The sequence below is a fragment of the Bemisia tabaci genome, chromosome 7, assembly GCF_918797505.1.
Source record: "Bemisia tabaci chromosome 7, PGI_BMITA_v3".
Lineage (NCBI taxonomy): Eukaryota > Metazoa > Arthropoda > Insecta > Hemiptera > Aleyrodidae > Bemisia > Bemisia tabaci.
This window is the reverse complement of record NC_092799.1, coordinates 19,531,692-19,547,956: the sequence shown is the minus strand read 5'-3', so window position 1 is coordinate 19,547,956 and position 16,265 is coordinate 19,531,692. Positions and strand designations below refer to the sequence as shown.

At 40.0% G+C, this 16,265-nt stretch overlaps 1 protein-coding gene across 10 annotated transcripts in view; it reads right to left on the bottom strand.

The window, feature by feature from the left end:
- The window catches only part of eag (potassium voltage-gated channel protein ether a go-go), a 389,509-nt gene that overhangs the window by 31,749 nt on the left and 341,495 nt on the right, over positions 1–16,265 (bottom strand). For 5 of the 10 annotated variants that reach the window (XM_072302442.1, XM_072302445.1, XM_072302448.1 and 2 more), the window contains 3 exons: positions 12,782–12,918; positions 9,258–9,431; positions 4,520–4,741 (listed from right to left, as the gene is read on the bottom strand). In XM_072302442.1, the coding sequence (XP_072158543.1) occupies positions 4,520–4,741; positions 9,258–9,431; positions 12,782–12,918 (533 nt within the window). The remainder of the gene's footprint in view (positions 1–4,519; positions 4,742–9,257; positions 9,432–12,781; positions 12,919–16,265) is intronic. The other 5 variants (XM_072302446.1, XM_072302447.1, XM_019040140.2 and 2 more) reach the window with 1 other exon arrangement.

Below are 16,265 nucleotides of genomic sequence, written 5' to 3'. Positions count from 1 at the left end.
CGAAGAGACAAGAGAGGCATGCACTAAGCTGCCGTGCTAAGGAATAACGCCGTATGAGCCTTCAGAAGTTGCTATATTCCCTCCAATAGAAGTCGAAGTTACCCGGAAAGTTGAGAACATTTTCCCCTCAAATTTTTCAGAAAGTTTTGTTCGCAACTTAATCTAAAATATCTGAAAATTCCAAGGAAAAATATGCAAAACTTCCTTACAAATGCGTGTTTAATTCGAGGAAATTTGGCAGCTCTCGAATGTTCATACGGCGTCCTTCCCTAGCGCGGCGGTAAGAAGGTGCACTGAAACTGAAGGAAATGAGAGAGAAGAGAATAGCACAGTTCTCCAAGCAAAAAATGCATTAAGAAAAATTACTCTGCGGGAGAATTTAAATTTATGAAGGTAAATCTAAAGTGCGGAGAAGCTTTGAGCAAGTCTTGCAGTATGATCTGTGAAGGAAATAAACGAAGAATAGAGCATGCGGGTTTTCGTTTTGTTTTTATTTCGAACAGCGTCTTTTTTTTCAATTAACGCCCTCGTCGACAGCCTTTTCGGAATGATTCAACTGAGGAAAAGTTAATGAAAATATGACCCCTGAGTTTCCCGGGAAGAGGCACTCTCAGGAAGTCAGAGATTAATTTCATTTTTCCATTCCGGTATTTTGGAAATACAATTTCTGCAGAAATAGGCCGTGAAATAAATGGATGCTGCGCTTGAAGGGCTTTTAATAATAGGCCAAACAACAATTGACCAACTTCGTTGCATAGCTTCCCTTCATAATTTCATTAAAAAAAGGGGGGAAAAAAAATCTGCACAACGGTAAGGGTGGAGATTAACTACGATAGGTAAGATATCAACAGTAGTGCTAAATTATGAACGTCATTTGGATATTGCTATTCCATCGATTTTAATATCAAAGACTTGTCTGACTGATCCCAGAAAGGCTTTAAAATCCAATACGGCGGTCAAAATGATTGCATTCAATGGCGCGAATATTAGAAATTAAATTACTAGATTCACCCGATAAGATTTGCTGGGGTTTTTTGTGCCGTATATTCTAAAAAATAAGTTCGAAACATCCATATTTGATCGGATGAATCATGTGACTCCTCGATATCTACGCCATAACTCCAGTTGTTGCAGCATGGAGCTGATTCAGAAAACCGGAGCGCCTGCAATCTTGCGTGCATGCAACACGCACGGCCCTCGAGCGCGAAGAGTTGCATCCACCGTACCGCTGTTGCACTATCGTTCAAGTAAAGGAAAGGGAAAAAGGGCCCTGCTTCACAGGAACTTAAAGTTGGTCTTAGATAACAGAAAATAGAGGGGTCTTCTAGGACCAATTTGTCACAAAAAATTCCCAAAAATTCAGACCGAAAGGTAGATTATATCGAAGCGAAATAGTAAAACAAGAAAGGGAATGGGCGGTGAAAATGCAGATAACATTTTTAAATGCGTTTAAACATGCCCGTAGTTCATTCAACGTCTTAAAACTCCTCTATTTATGCTCAGATGTAAATTGAATGTTAACTATTTATTCTTCATTCATTTCAGTTTTCTCATTCGACTCATTGTCAGTCGTTAGTAAGCAGGTATATCACAAAAGTGCCCAAGAATTCAGACCGAAAGGTAGATTATATCAAAGCGAAATGGTAAAACAAGAGGGGGAATTGGGCGATGTGAAATGCAGTTAAAATTTTTAAATGCGTTTAAACATGCCCGTAGTTCATTTAACGTCTTAAAACTCCCCTTTTTATGCTCAGGTGTAAATTGAATGTTAACTACCTATTTTTCCTTCATTTCAATTTTCTCATTTAACTTATTGTTAGTCGTTAGTAAGAAGGTATTGTACCGTATTAAATACTTACTAATCAACCATTACTTCCATATCGACGGTGAAACTACCAAACCACGTATCTCGGTTTGCGACGTCGCAGACTTCCTGTCATACTTTATTTTTTAAATGAAAAACTACTTAACATCTAGTCTTGAAAATTTCTGTGATTTTTCCTCTTTGTGCGGAGAAAATTCCGTGAAAATTTCAAGGAATGATATTGATTTGGTCTACTTCAAAAAAATAAAGTGTGAGCGTAGATTTTTAAACACCGCAAACGAGATACGTGGTTTGGTAGTTTCACCGTCGATATGTAATAGCGTTATGGAATAGCATAATTAGCGAAATTCATATTCGAAGGATTTACGCGGAAACGGCGTGAACCAATACAATTTACGTGTTGCACATAATATTAAACAAAAGAATAAACGTGTGGGAAAATCTCTCGGGGCATCTATTCGCCAGAATTCCAGGATTGAAACTGTTTGGCAAGAGGATGCGGTGGAGTCCTGTTCGAGTCTGTGAGTGGAAACTTTAATCCCATTATGCTCATTCTTTTGAATGAAGAGGACGAAACTTTAGTTTCAAGAGAGGGATTTTAATTTAAAGTGATCGAGAATAACGTAAACGGTTTTGTTTGCTCTTTAAGCCGGAGGGAGTTGACTGAACATTTCTATAAAGCTAAGAGATTAAAAGAGGTCTAGGAAAATGGAGACAGTGGGAAGCGAAATGAAGGAGGCAAGAGGTCAGGTGAGCGGTGAGTGGGGAAGAGTGACAGGAAAGGTAATGAATTATGCAAGAGTGGCCTCCATATCTTGGAAAACGTTGCATCCTTGCGTTTACTTTTCATGATTATCGAGATATTTCTTTCTGTGCCGCGAGTAAGTTAAGGAATTCTAGGCTCTATCAAACAGAAAAACAGAGAACTAAGTCAGGAATCTTTGACATGTCAACAGCTAAAGTGCGAAACCGCATATCGACGGTGAAACTACCAAACCACGTATCTCGTTTCCGGTGTTTAAAAATCTACGCTCACATTTTATTTTTTTGAAGTAGACCAAATCAATATCATTCCTTGAAATTTTCACGGAATTTTTTCCGCACAAAGAGGAAAAATCACAGAAATTTTCAAGACTGGATGTTAAGTAGTTTTTCGTTTAAAAAATAAAGTATGACAGGAAGTCTGCGACGTCGCAAACCGAGATACGTGGTTTGGTAGTTTCACCGTCGATATCTCTATTGCGGTATTTCAAAATTCCGGCTCCTATTTTATATTTTCGAGGAGAGAAAATTCAATTACACAGCTTCACTGCTGATGGATAAGAAAAATCAAGGAAATTTTTAAGACATTAAGTTGACTAGCTTTCCAAAGAAAGATAAAGTATGGTGGAAGTCTACAACGTCGCAAACAAAGATTCGTGGTTGCGCACTTCAGCCATCGATAATCTCTGCAAGTATCTTTTGCTGCCTCGATTTAAAAGTTCCTGCGTACGTCTAATATCTATACGAAGATGTAGCGCATCGAAAAACACGGCGTGTAAAGTTATCCACCGAGATGGTGCATGCCATGGTTTCTTCCACCTTGTTTTTGAGCAACCAGTGCAAATCAGAGAACTGGGCAGTTTAATTTTTTACGAGAAAACGTTTGTGCGAATCCCTTCGAAAATTAAGAAAAATTTGCCTCGTGCTATGCAGAAAATTCACTGAAATTTGCACGAACATCCGCAAAATCGTTTCCATGGATAAAATTGCCCGATTAAAATTGGCAATAGCTGACGTGGCTTGGTTCCTTTATGCTTAACGCGGTCTAATTGACTCATTCTGCCGCGGTAAGGAAGAACGCCGTATAAAAATTCGAGAGTTTCCAAATTTCCTTCGATTTCCTAAAAGTTCGCGAGAAACACGATGGTGCCACTGGTTTTCTCTGAAATCATCTCCCAAGCTCAATAAAAGCTCTCAAAGTGAGGCCAAAATGGAGGGGATATCCCGCCCTACCCTGAGAGTCCACCTCTACAGCAAGACAAACTCTCCATGCAAAGATAGGGAGCAACTACATTAGCAGGGTTGCCGTGTTTTCAGTTTTGGAGTCCCCAAATGAAGTGGCAGCCCTGTCAATGTATTTGCTCCCTATCTTTGCATGGAGAGTTTTTCTTGATGTAGAGGTGGACTCTCAGGGTAGGGCGGGCTATCTCCTCCATTTTGGCCTCAACTTGAGAACTTTTTTTGAGCTTGGGAGTGGATTTCAGAGAAAACCAGTGGCACCATCGTGTTTCTCACGAACTTTTACATAAGAAACATCAGTCAAATCGTAAATCCCTTACACATGCAACATCTCCATCGCGGACAAAATTATCTATAAAATTGGAAGGAAAAGATTCATAAGTGTACCAGGGAATTCGTGTTTTATCAAAGGAAATTTGGCAACGCCTGAAGGTACATACGGCGTTTTCCCGTAGCATTGCTTATGGGAGTAGTGACGGGAAGCGGATTAGTGGAGATGGAAGGAGATCACGAGGGTGCTTCGGTAGAGGTAGGATGGGCGAGCTGAGCGAACGAGGGAGAGGGACTTACATTCTCGTCAAAAATCTCTGTTTCTTCATCGCTGACGTCACAGTCGTCCAAAGCGAGCCCTGAAACGGTGATTCCGGGCGCGGTGGCCGTGCGGGAGGGGCCGAAGCCAGCGGGGGTACTTACGTCCTCGTCGTGGTCGAAGGCGTTGAACACGTCGTACGGGAGGCAGGAGAGGAGGTCGATGACGAACCACGACTTGAGGTAGTTCATGCGGATGACCTTCGGGTCGGAGACCACCTCCCCGCCGGGGCCCACGAACGTCGTGTGGAAATTGAGCACGATGTCGATGAAGAAGATCACGTCCACGATCGAGTCCACCACCAGCAGCGAGACGTCCTCCGAGGTCTGCTCCGACCAATCAAAACATCCAAATTATTCGTTACTCAATCCACTTACTACAAGGAAAAAACACTAAGGCCCAGTCCACACGGGTTCGACAAGGAACAAACGGAATGAGAGAAGGAACGGAGAAAGGAATTTGAGAATGGGCCGGTCAAAGATTACGAAAAACGTTCAATTTGTGTAATCTTTTATTCCCGTGTGTGACTCCATGAGGGGGTGTCGTCTTTACTCTCAAGGGACTCTACACCGGCTGAGCGCTTGAACTGTCAATTCGAGTCGAACATTTTGAGCTCATGGGCATGAGTACAAGACTGAGGGGGGTTCCTCAGGCCCTGTCCACAAGAGTGCGGTTCGCGGAACTTATTCCTCGAACTTCTCAGTTCCCGGAACTTATTCCTTGAAACGGGGGATGCTGTCCACACGAGTTCGCCCGAACTGGAACCGGAACTTCAATAAAACTATACAATTATCGCAAAATAATAGATTATTACGACCGCCAAAGTAACAAAAATACATGTCAAGACATGTAAAGGACGTAAAAAACAAAAACAAGCAAATTCACATCAAAAGAAACATATGTAGAAGCTCGGGGTACGGGGGAAGTTCCGGGTTTTGGAGGAATAAGTTTCAGCTCAGCTAAAAACTTGTTCCAGGAACAAGTTTTAGCTGAGCTAAAACTCATTCCTCCAAACCCCGGAACTCCCGGAACTTCCCCCGTACTCCGAGCTGCTATGTTCCTTTCCTTGTGAATACGTTTGTTTTTGTTTTTTGCGTCCTTTATGTCTTGACATTTGTTTTTGTTACTCTCGCGGCCGTATTAATCTATTATTTTGCAATCATTGTATGGTTTTTGGAAGTTCCGGCTCCAGTTCGGACGAACTCGCGTGGACAGCATCCTCGTTTGTTCGTCGAATAAGTTCCTCGAACCGCGCCTCTGTGGACAGGGTCTAAGGAACCCCCCTCAGTCTTGTACTCATGCCCATGAGCTCAAAATGTTCGACTCGAATTGACAGTTCAAGCGGTCAGCCGGTATAGAGTCCCTTGAGAGTAAAGACGACACCGGACACCCCCTCATGGAGTCACAAACGGGTATAAAAGATTACACAAATTGAACGTTTTTCGTAATCTTTGATCGGCCCATTCTCAAATTCCTTTCTCCGTTCCTTCTCTCATTCCGTTTGTTCCTTGTCGAACCCGTGATTCCTCGGTCCATTCCAGATTATAATCTTTGCAATTGGTGAAAATGTAAACTTCGGTCCCGTTTGTGACACTGTGGAGGCCTAAAATACGGTAACCAATCAGAAATGGATTCACATTGTCTTGACTCTCAGTATAAAGGGACTCTAAGCCGGTAGAGAGCGCTACCCACGTAGCACAGATTGCAATGAGTAGCAATTACATGGTAAAAATATTTCAATTTAACTGTTTCTTGTATATGTTGCCTGGCTCCTATATGAAGGGGCTCCATTTATTGAAACTTATTGCAATACGATTGAAATAAGTTGCGATTTTTAATTGAATTGCATGTTGCATATCTCTCTGACACATGGAGCTCATTTTGTTGATTGTTCGGTTTTAGGACATTTCGTCAACGATTTTTTTTCCGCGCACCTGTTTTTTCCAGTTATTCATACGTCCACGCGTTTTTTTGACACGGGAGTTTTGGTCCACGTGCCAGTTGCGACCCAAAGTTAATTGGCCCACATGTAAATACAAACGACAATTGCTCACGACGTTTTTGGATGAAAATGTAAAATGTCTTGGAAGAATGAGGGTTTGCTTGTTTTTTTTTGTTTGGTCTGTTTGGTTCAACGGAGAATAATATATAGTTGAGAGTTTTGGTAAAAATGGGGAAGCGTCAATTCCATGAGACAAAATTCACTAAATACTCTTAATATTCACTTAATACTCGCATAGTCAGCGTTTTTTAACTAATGATTTTGAAATTTTTGCACACGCTGCATTGATTATTCTCATTTAAATTGATGGGGAAAAAATATGTATCAATTTATCAAAGGAGAATAATAATATAATGTGTGTTTTTTGAATGTTGGTGGTTCCGTGTCAAATTTAATGATTTCCAAAGCACTTTAATTTTTTCTTTTACATTTTATGCTTTTATCGTGCTGCAGTGAGGTGTACGCGCAACCTCATAATTTGACGTATTTGACTCTAAAAGATCGATGTACAAATGGGTTAAAACTAAAGATTGCGTCCTTCTTGGTTTTTCTCCCCCTTTTATTTATTTTTGCAGTTTCTGTCGGCACAACTGCGGTTTATTGAGATTAATGTCGATTGGAAAAGGTTTTACAAATATTTGTCACGTTTTAAAAATATGAATGTTTTCAAAACGAAGTAATAATTTCGTAAAAAAAAATTAAAAAAATAAACAAAAGTACCTATACATATATAAGATATGTTGTACATCGAATACTCCAAGGATAGAAATAAAACCAAATATTCACCAATGACAATTTAAAAAGATGATTCAAAAGGAGAAAGTAAGAACATTTCATTTAGAAAAGGAGCAGCCATAACAACACCTCCCTCTCTCAATTTCTTATTTCCATATTGTCAATATAATTTTACATACCGCCTAAAATATAACGCTTGAACCAAGTCACCGTTGCTTATTTTACGTGTGGGCGTGAACTACTGGACAAAAAAGGTGCGCGGACAAAAAATCGTTGACAAAATGTCCTGACTTCGATTGTTTAAAATCGGCATAAATCGACTAAATGACGTAAAAAAATTGCAATTTATCAGTAAAATAATTACAATTGTACTGAATTCAAATTGAAATTTAATACCAGCATTTTCGTAGCACTGTGCTACTTGGGTATTTGACTTCAACCTGCCTCTAGAATGGGTCGGTTGCGCTAGTCACAGAATCGTGTTTCGATGCTTGATTCTTGTGTATCAGCTAAAAATAATAAGATCCGCCCAAACAGCAACTTTCTACGTTCAATATTAGCCGAGATATCCCCCTTTGAAAAGTCAGGTTTTTGACGCCCTCCACCGCAGTAGTGACACCCTCGGTTTCTTCCACTTTGCTTTCATTTATCAGGGAGGCTCACCTTTTTACTAGCTGGTTACTTAATATGAAACTCGGATGAAAGCAAGGTGGAAGAAACCGAGGGCGTCACTACCGCGGTGGATAAACCGAATTTTTCGAAGCGCGATATCTCGGCAAATTTTGAACGTAGAAAGTTGCTGTTTCGACGGATCTTATTATTTTTTGATAATCTACAAGAATCAAGCGTCAAAAGACGATTCAACTGACCCATTCTAATATACTGGTGGCAATGTGTTCAAATGGCTCACTAGCTCGACCAACAGCAAGATAGTGGGAAGGGGCCTAACATATTTAGAATAGATAAATCTATGATATGCTTATTTAATACTTCTGTTTCTAGTCGTCTTTCCATTATTTAATTTTTTCGTTACCTGTTCCTGGATTCTTAATGATATGATTTAGATTTCATCTTGGCTCCGTCCACAAATTCTCAGCAGTGGGTGTCAACTAGATTTCAAACCAATTTAGTGCAAAAAAATAAACACTTTACTAATCGATTGTCAACCTCAGAGGAATATTAAAGGATTGGAGGTTGAGTACAAAATCAACTCATCCTTCATCTAAGCCACTGACTTCGGTTACTTCTGAGGTTGATTTTAGGTTTTCTGGACAAATCCAAATTTTTTAAAAAAAAATGGTTGTTAAGGAGTTAGACAAAATGAGACATGAAAAATAGAGGCAATAAACAGATGACTATGTACTGCACCAAAGCTTGAAGGGGCTAATCACACACCACTCTGCGCAAAAAATGTACACAAAATCTAAAGTTGAACTTTAGTTTGAACTTGAATTTTACCTTTCATCTTAGTCTCATTTTGCCTGGCTCTATCACAGTCATAGAACTGAATTGAAATGGACCACTAGACAAGGTACGAATTTAAGCAATCTGATACATGTTTCTTAAGCAGAATTTCACGTAAAACACGATTCGCGCAACGAAAAGTACTAAAACCAGCTCCTGATGAAGATATTCACCTTTTCATTTCACATTGGTTACGCGGATTTTGAACTGCCCGCTCACAAGAAACTCAAAGCTCTACGTGAGTCAAATCGCGCACCACTACAGTTTCAGCTAGCCTCTCAATCGATCACTGTTCATAACCCACCATGTGTTGTTCAAATTATAAGCAATTTGCTTTAGCTGAGCCCAAGCGTCAAAATTGAAGTTGCCAGATTTTTATATCGCAAAGACTGTCATGATAATGTTCAGCGCGCGATGCGAATCACGTAGATCATTGATAGTTTTAATGAGCGGGTGGTTTGAATTCACGCATCAGGAATCATTTAATATCATTGTAAGGAGTTGATTTCGGTAATTTTTGTTGTGCGCATCGTGTTTTACGTGAAATTTTGGTTAAAAAATATGTATCAGAATACTTGAATTCGTACCTTGTCTAGTGGTCCATTTGTGTGAGAAGTTTGAAGACGAAACGTGGGGCATACCTTGTTCTTGAAAGCTACGTTGTAGGGCACCATGATGGCTGTGTAGAAGGTGAGGCAGAGAATGACCCAGTCCCAGATGGCTTTGAAGGCGCAATAGTGTAGGAGGATATGCGGCGGCGTCTTGGGCGCTTCTTGTCGGTATTGAGGCATCACGTCCGCGTTCAAACTCATCATCTGAAATTCCGTTAAAGCCACCAGATCAGTAATCATTGCACACTTACACGATGGACCACTAGACAAGGTACGAATTTAAGCGATCTGATACATGTTTCTTAACCAGAATTTCACGTAGAGAACGATTCACACAACGAAAATTACGGAAACCAACTCCTAACGAAGATATTAACGTTTTTATTTCACATTGGTTACGAGGAATTTGAACTGCCCGCTCACAAGAAACTCAAAACTCTACGTGAGTCAAATCGCCCGCTACAACGGTTTCAGCAAGCTTCTCAATCGAGCAATGTTCATTTCCCACCATGTGTTGTTCAAACTATCAGCAATGTGCTATAGCTGAGCCAAAGCGTCAAGATTGAGGTTGCCAGATTTTTATATCGCAGAGACTGTCATGATAACGTTTAGCGCGCGATGTGAATCACGCAGAGCATTGAGTTTTCATGAGCGGGTGGTTTGAATTCACGCATTAAGAATCATTAAATATCTTCGTAAGGAGTTGAACTCGGTAATTTTCGTTGTGAGCATCGTGTTTTACGTAAAATTTTGGTTAAGAAACATGTATCAGAATGCTGAAATTCGTACCTTATCTAGTGGTCCATTTCACGAAGCTCAAGGAATTTTACACTGTTAAGGTGATTCGATGGACGCCATATTTTGTGTCAGAACGGCATGCGATATATCGCATCAATTAGTTCGATTTTTTCAGCTACTCGTCGTTTTTCTCCAATTTTGAGATCGCAATTCTGTTGTCAGAAGACTAAAGTACTCACTTACCAATTTATTTAAAAAAGAAATTCAACGTAATAAAGGCGTGCTTTTTTTAGAAAGAAAACATCGCATTCGATACTGATATCGAAACTGCACTCGAATGCGATATTTTCTCTCGAAACAAAACCACGCCTTTATTACGCTGAATTTCTTTGTTAAAATTGGTTAGTGAGTGCTTTAGTCTCGTGACAACAGAATTGCGATCTCAAAATTGGAGAAAAATGACGAGTAGCTGAAAAAATGGAACCACTTGATGCGATATATCGCATGCCGTTCTGACACAAAATATGGCGTCCATCGAATCACCTTAATGAGAAACTCGAAGAGTGAAATTCGGCGCCGGAGTCTATTTATCGCCCAAAAATCCCGAGGACTGTGAATGCGGAGTGAAATTAGCATCATAGAAGCGTATCGCACTCCGCGAAAAGAGTAGATTCCACTCCGTGTTCATGCCAATCGAGGGTTTTGAGCGCAAAATAGACTCTGGCACAGGATCTCACTCCAAAATGTATAACGAAGTAGTGGAGTCTATGCATGCAGCGAAGGTTCTCGATCGAACTCTCCGCCGCGACGCTGATTCTTTACCAATCATTTTCCATCATTAACGCAAGTATTTTGGTGGTTAAGTCTAGAGTCCCTTTATACTGAGAGTCAAGACAATGTGAATCCATTTCTGATTGGTTCCCGTATTTTAGGCCTTCACAGTGTCACAAACGGGAATAAAGATTCCATTTTCACCGATTGCAAAGATTATAATCTGGAATGGACCAGGGAATTGAGGGTGCGGCAAGGAACAAACGGAATGAGAGAAGGAGCGGAGAAAGGAATTTAAGAATGGGCCGATCAAAGATTACAAAGAGCGTTCAATTTCTGTAATCTTTATTCCCGTTTGTGACTCCATGTGGGGTGTTGTCTTGACTCTATAAAGGGACTCTAGTTAAGTCGGTAGAGTGACTCTTAAAATTTTTAATGAAATCAACTTTGACTGTATCATTAGGTACAGACTGTATCAGACAGCCCATGTCATTAGGATTGATTGGAGGCAGATGGGCTCAATTACATCGCAACGTTCACATTATTCTTTCATGAGCTCATTTCATACATACATTAAAAGTTCCAGAGGCTTCTTGATACAAGGAAAATTTTCACACAAAATCTGAGAGCTTTTCTAATGTTCTTAAAAATATAAGTATATTGTCAAGGGTTGCAACTTTGCAACGCAATTAAGTCCCTCTGCCTCTGATCCTTTCATTTGAAGTTTTGTTAAAATTAATTCGAATTCAATTGAGGTCCTGCTAAAATAACACAAAAACATGACTCGATGTGAAACAATATTAATCAAAATCTTTACATTTCATTAGTATTGTTTTATCTCTTTACTTTCTTCAAGAGAGCGAAGATGTAGACTTTGTCGTCCTGGGACTTCCTGTGCCCAAAAGCAATGTTTGATCGAACGTTTACATCTGACCTCCGATCACCAAATCCATCATTCTTTTTTTCACAGCAACATACAGTTTTGCCAAACGTATACTGTCATTTGAGGTCCTATTTAGACTACAAACGATCCAAAGCGTCATTCATCAGACACCATTCGGTGGGAATTACTGATGATTGTTCGGATAAACTTTTCCCCATGACTCTATGTTTTCACGCTCAAAATGAGGCGTTCTTTCTTAGCACAGCAGAACAGGCCAAGGCTCTCAAACTCACACGGTTCTTTGATACGACTATTCGTGCTTCATGGATGAGCTTGAAGTATCATCAAAATTGAAGGCGAAATGAGACACTTGGTCTTGACTTCGACTTCGTGCTGCGCTTAAGTTTTAAAGCTTAGTAAATAAAAAGCGCAAGGTTTAGTGACCCATTGCATACTAAATGAACTATCCGGTTCGTAGGGCCTAGGTTTCGTCTCTCAGGGTTGCCACGGGATTTAAAGAATGAAATTTCCTGATATTTCCCTGATTTCCCTGTCACATTTTGGTAAAATTCCTACAAGATTGAGGATATGCCAGATACTTAAAAAGACATGATTTGGAATGGGTTTCAGGAAAAATGTGTGGTTCGAAACGTCAAACCCATTCTAGAAAGGCAATTAAGGTGACTTTGCGATTTTCTCCTGATATTTCCCGGATATCCCTGACTTTCTAAAATTCCCTGGCATTTCTCGGTTTTCCGGGTTTTACCTGACTGTAGCAACAACCTTGGCTCTCCGAGTTCTTTTCTTTTTTTTTAGATGTACCTTTTTCCCTGACATTTCCAGTTTATCTCTGCCTTTTTAAAATTCCCTGACATTTCCCAGTTTTCCCGGTATTCCCTGACAGTCGCAACCCTGGCTCTCTGAGTTCTTTTTTTTTGTTTTTTTTTTTTGTTTTTATTATCTACCATTCTCTCTTTTTCCCTGGCAGTTCCAGTTTATCCCTGACTTTTAATTTTCCCTGACATTTCCCAGTTTTCCCGGTATTCCCTGCCTGTCGCAACCTTGGCTCTCTAAGTTCCTTTTTCTTCTTTTTTCCCCCTTTTTTCGGATCTCCCTTTTTTCAGAGGAAACATTTTTACTTAGAGAGGAGGTGGGAACTTACGTGGGCCAAGTTGGACTGCTTGACGGAATCCTTGACGGCCGGAACATGGGAGGAGAACTGGGATGCGAGGACGGAGCGACTCCTGGTCACCGACCGAGCGAGCTTGGCGAACTTGCTCAGTCCTGCCAACAGATCCCCTAATGACAAGAGACAATAAAACAGCTGAGCATGCAACGTGCGACAAACGGACAAACGTGCAACATCCAATCCAGCCTCATCGCCAACATAGCGCCAGCAGAGTGCCCACAATCAGATGGACTCGAGCAGGTCCAAAGGCAACGGAACAACACTTAAAGCTAAACGTGATAGGGAATCGGCAACAACTTCCACTTCAGTGGTGAGGCTCGAACAATCGATTATCGATATTTCCCCATTTGAAACTATGGTAAAGAATCGATTATCAAGGTGTTCGTTGCGAACACCCTCTCTATCGATCAAATTCCATAGGTTTCAATGGCGGATCAATCGATATATCGCAAAGCACGCCACGCCACTGTTCCACTTGCCACTGGCGATTTCCCACGTTGGTGCACAGTGGAACGAGTCTTTGGAAGAAGTCGGACAAGACATTTTAGATAAAAACGGTAAAATTTTACGTACATCTCGTCACAATTTTAATTTAAAGGGATAATTTTTAAAGAAAATTTTACGAGGAACCTAATGAAACTACTTTTAAAATATCAACGTTTTATATTATGAAGATATACGCTTTTAAAGTTTTTAAATCATATTCGACCTCTCCCATTGACTCCATCCACTGTGTGGCGACAGTGTTTTTTCTCCATTACTATACATTAAAAATATCGATTTTAAGTTAAAATGAGGCAGAGGGGACCGTCCCTAAATTGCATGACGATAAATTTGCGGTTTTTTGACACCCCCATCCCCTGTAACGCTACGTAACGCTCTTAACGCTAGACGCCCTGAAAATTACGTTACGCTTAACCGGGCCCCTGTCCCCCAGTTTCGATAAAAAATCATCTAAACATCGCCAAACATTTTCCGGATAAATTGGCGTTTCTATTTAGTGAGGAAAAGTGAAAGAATTGCAGAGAATATTTTTGAGTTTCTTCAAAACTTCCAAAAACGACCAACGAAGAATTCTACAGAAACTCGAAAATAAAATCACTTAAAATCGCTACGTAACGCTTCGCTCTATAGCCCCCCCCCCCCCCCCCCCTGTAACGCTACGTAACGCTAAAAAAGAACCCATCCCTTAGATCGTTACGTAATTTAGGGACGGCCCTAAAGCTGTTTCACCATGAATCGATTGTTTAGCATACATTTAAATGGAGAAAAACAGTGTTGCAACTTCGAAGAATCGCCGCCGGTACTTGCCTGGCATTTATGACGTCACAGAGGGAACTTCGGTTCTAGGTAGAGTAGCACAAGTAAAAAATACGAAAGATTGGTAATTTCCGCGAAATATTTCATGAGATTTCACAAAAACTGAGAAAAAAAATAAAAAACATGAATCATACTTTCGGGGGCTGGGTATGCAACACGCACTAAACTCACCAAAAAGCCAAACCCACCTGCTTTCAGTTATTTATTATGCATTGAATTCCGAAAAACATTTTTCAATGCCTTTAACGTTTTTCTGAAATTTCATGAAATATTTCACATGAAATTTCAAGATTTCAGTATTCATGAAAAATTACAACCCTGGTTCTAGGGGCCGTTGAAGTATTGCGTAAGCCACTCAAGAGGGGAGGGGTTCTGACCTTACCTTACGTGGTCTTGAGAAAAAGGGAGAGTGGGTAAACGCATGTTTTCAAGTCGAAAACATGATATTCTCCGCTGAAAATAATTTTGCTCAACAATTCTTCATGTTTGATGGAGAAATTTTTTGGTAAAAATCGGGGGTTCGTCAATCCGAGCTTACGTGATTCAAAAAAGGGGGATGAGAGGTTGGCTAACAGGCGGAGATATAAGGTGGGAGTATAGGAAAAGAAAGTCGGCCAAAATGACGGACGCAATACTTGAACAACAAAAAAGAAAAATTAAGTTTAATGGAACACCAAAGTTTAAAGTCACACTGCTGTAATATCGGGAAGTACCACAAATCCTAACTAAATACATGCTATTGCTTCTCCTAAGTAATTAAGAATTTACAATTAAATCCAGGTTCATGAGGTCGTCACCATGCATTGAACTATTGTTTTTGGTTTATGCACTTTCAGTACGTTTTATTTCCTGAAATTCTCACAGGGAACGATGGTCATATTACTTAGGTTTGAAATCTACGCTCCTCAAATACAAAATGGGCATAAAATAGAGATGTGCGGATAAAAGATAAATTTTCAGCTTTATGAATCCTTGAGAAATTATACCAAAAACTGCCATTTGCCATCATTCTCTTCCAATGGAGATTCAGGTGAAAATTGATAATATAACTCGAAAAACGTAGAAGTTTCCGTTTTATGGCTTTGCCTTAGGCCAGGGTCATTAATTGAACCATCCAGTCATTTTTATACTCATTTCACATCCGATAGAAAGCTGCGGTTAATGAAGTCTAGATTTACTGACCAGCATGAAAAGCATACTAATATAAGAAACGTAGCCCGAACTGTAAGCAACGCGGTCGTAAAACGGTGCTGAGTCCACACTATTTTAGTGAGAAAACAAGGCGAAAAATTTCACAGATTTAAATCAGAGTAAAACATGTTAAGTTCTAATGAGCACCAGTGCAAGACTGCACTGGGAAAAAAGCCGCTTGGATCTAGAGTCCAGACTCTTAAAAATATCGACAAGAAAAAATACTCTTGATTCAATACGATTTTTTCCTGAATCGAGGAGCCGAGCCTCTTGTTCTAAGCGGATTTCCGTTTGATTCAAGCAAAAAGTCCAATTGAATCAAGAGTATTTTTTCTTTTGAATGTTTTTAAGAGTCTGGACTCTAGATTCAAGCGACTTTTACTTTCTCGCTCCCATAGGGTAGAGAGGAAGTATTGTCATCCTCCAAAAAAAAAAAAAAAAAAAGTTGAAATTTCATCATTTCTAGACGTTTTAAGGTCCCAGGAGTAAAAATAACCATACTTGAAAAAATGTGTGTCCGTCCGTGTGGCGTCCCCCAAATCTGTGTACAGCGATATCTCAGAATCTATCTGTTCGATTTCATTCAAAATTGGCACAGGACACCATATCTATGGTCTCCTTATGCACGTCCAACGATTTTGAGGTACGCTAAAATTTGGGGGGGCTACGCTCAATTGTCCATTTTTAGCAAAATCACACGGAAAGCTCATTTTGAAAGACTGTAAATTTTGAAAAATGGCTTTAATTCTTTAAAAATGGGCATCAAGCACATCATTTTCCAGTGTGAGAGACTCATTAGAGCTCAAAATTTTAATTATTACTTGAAAATTTTGAACTTTTTGGCCTTGTTTTCTCCGCAAAATAGCGTGAATCGCGCTCTCTACTCCACCACCTTCTTCTTTACTGACTAGTAATGCTGAAACCCCATTCGGAACCTCGAAGGAAA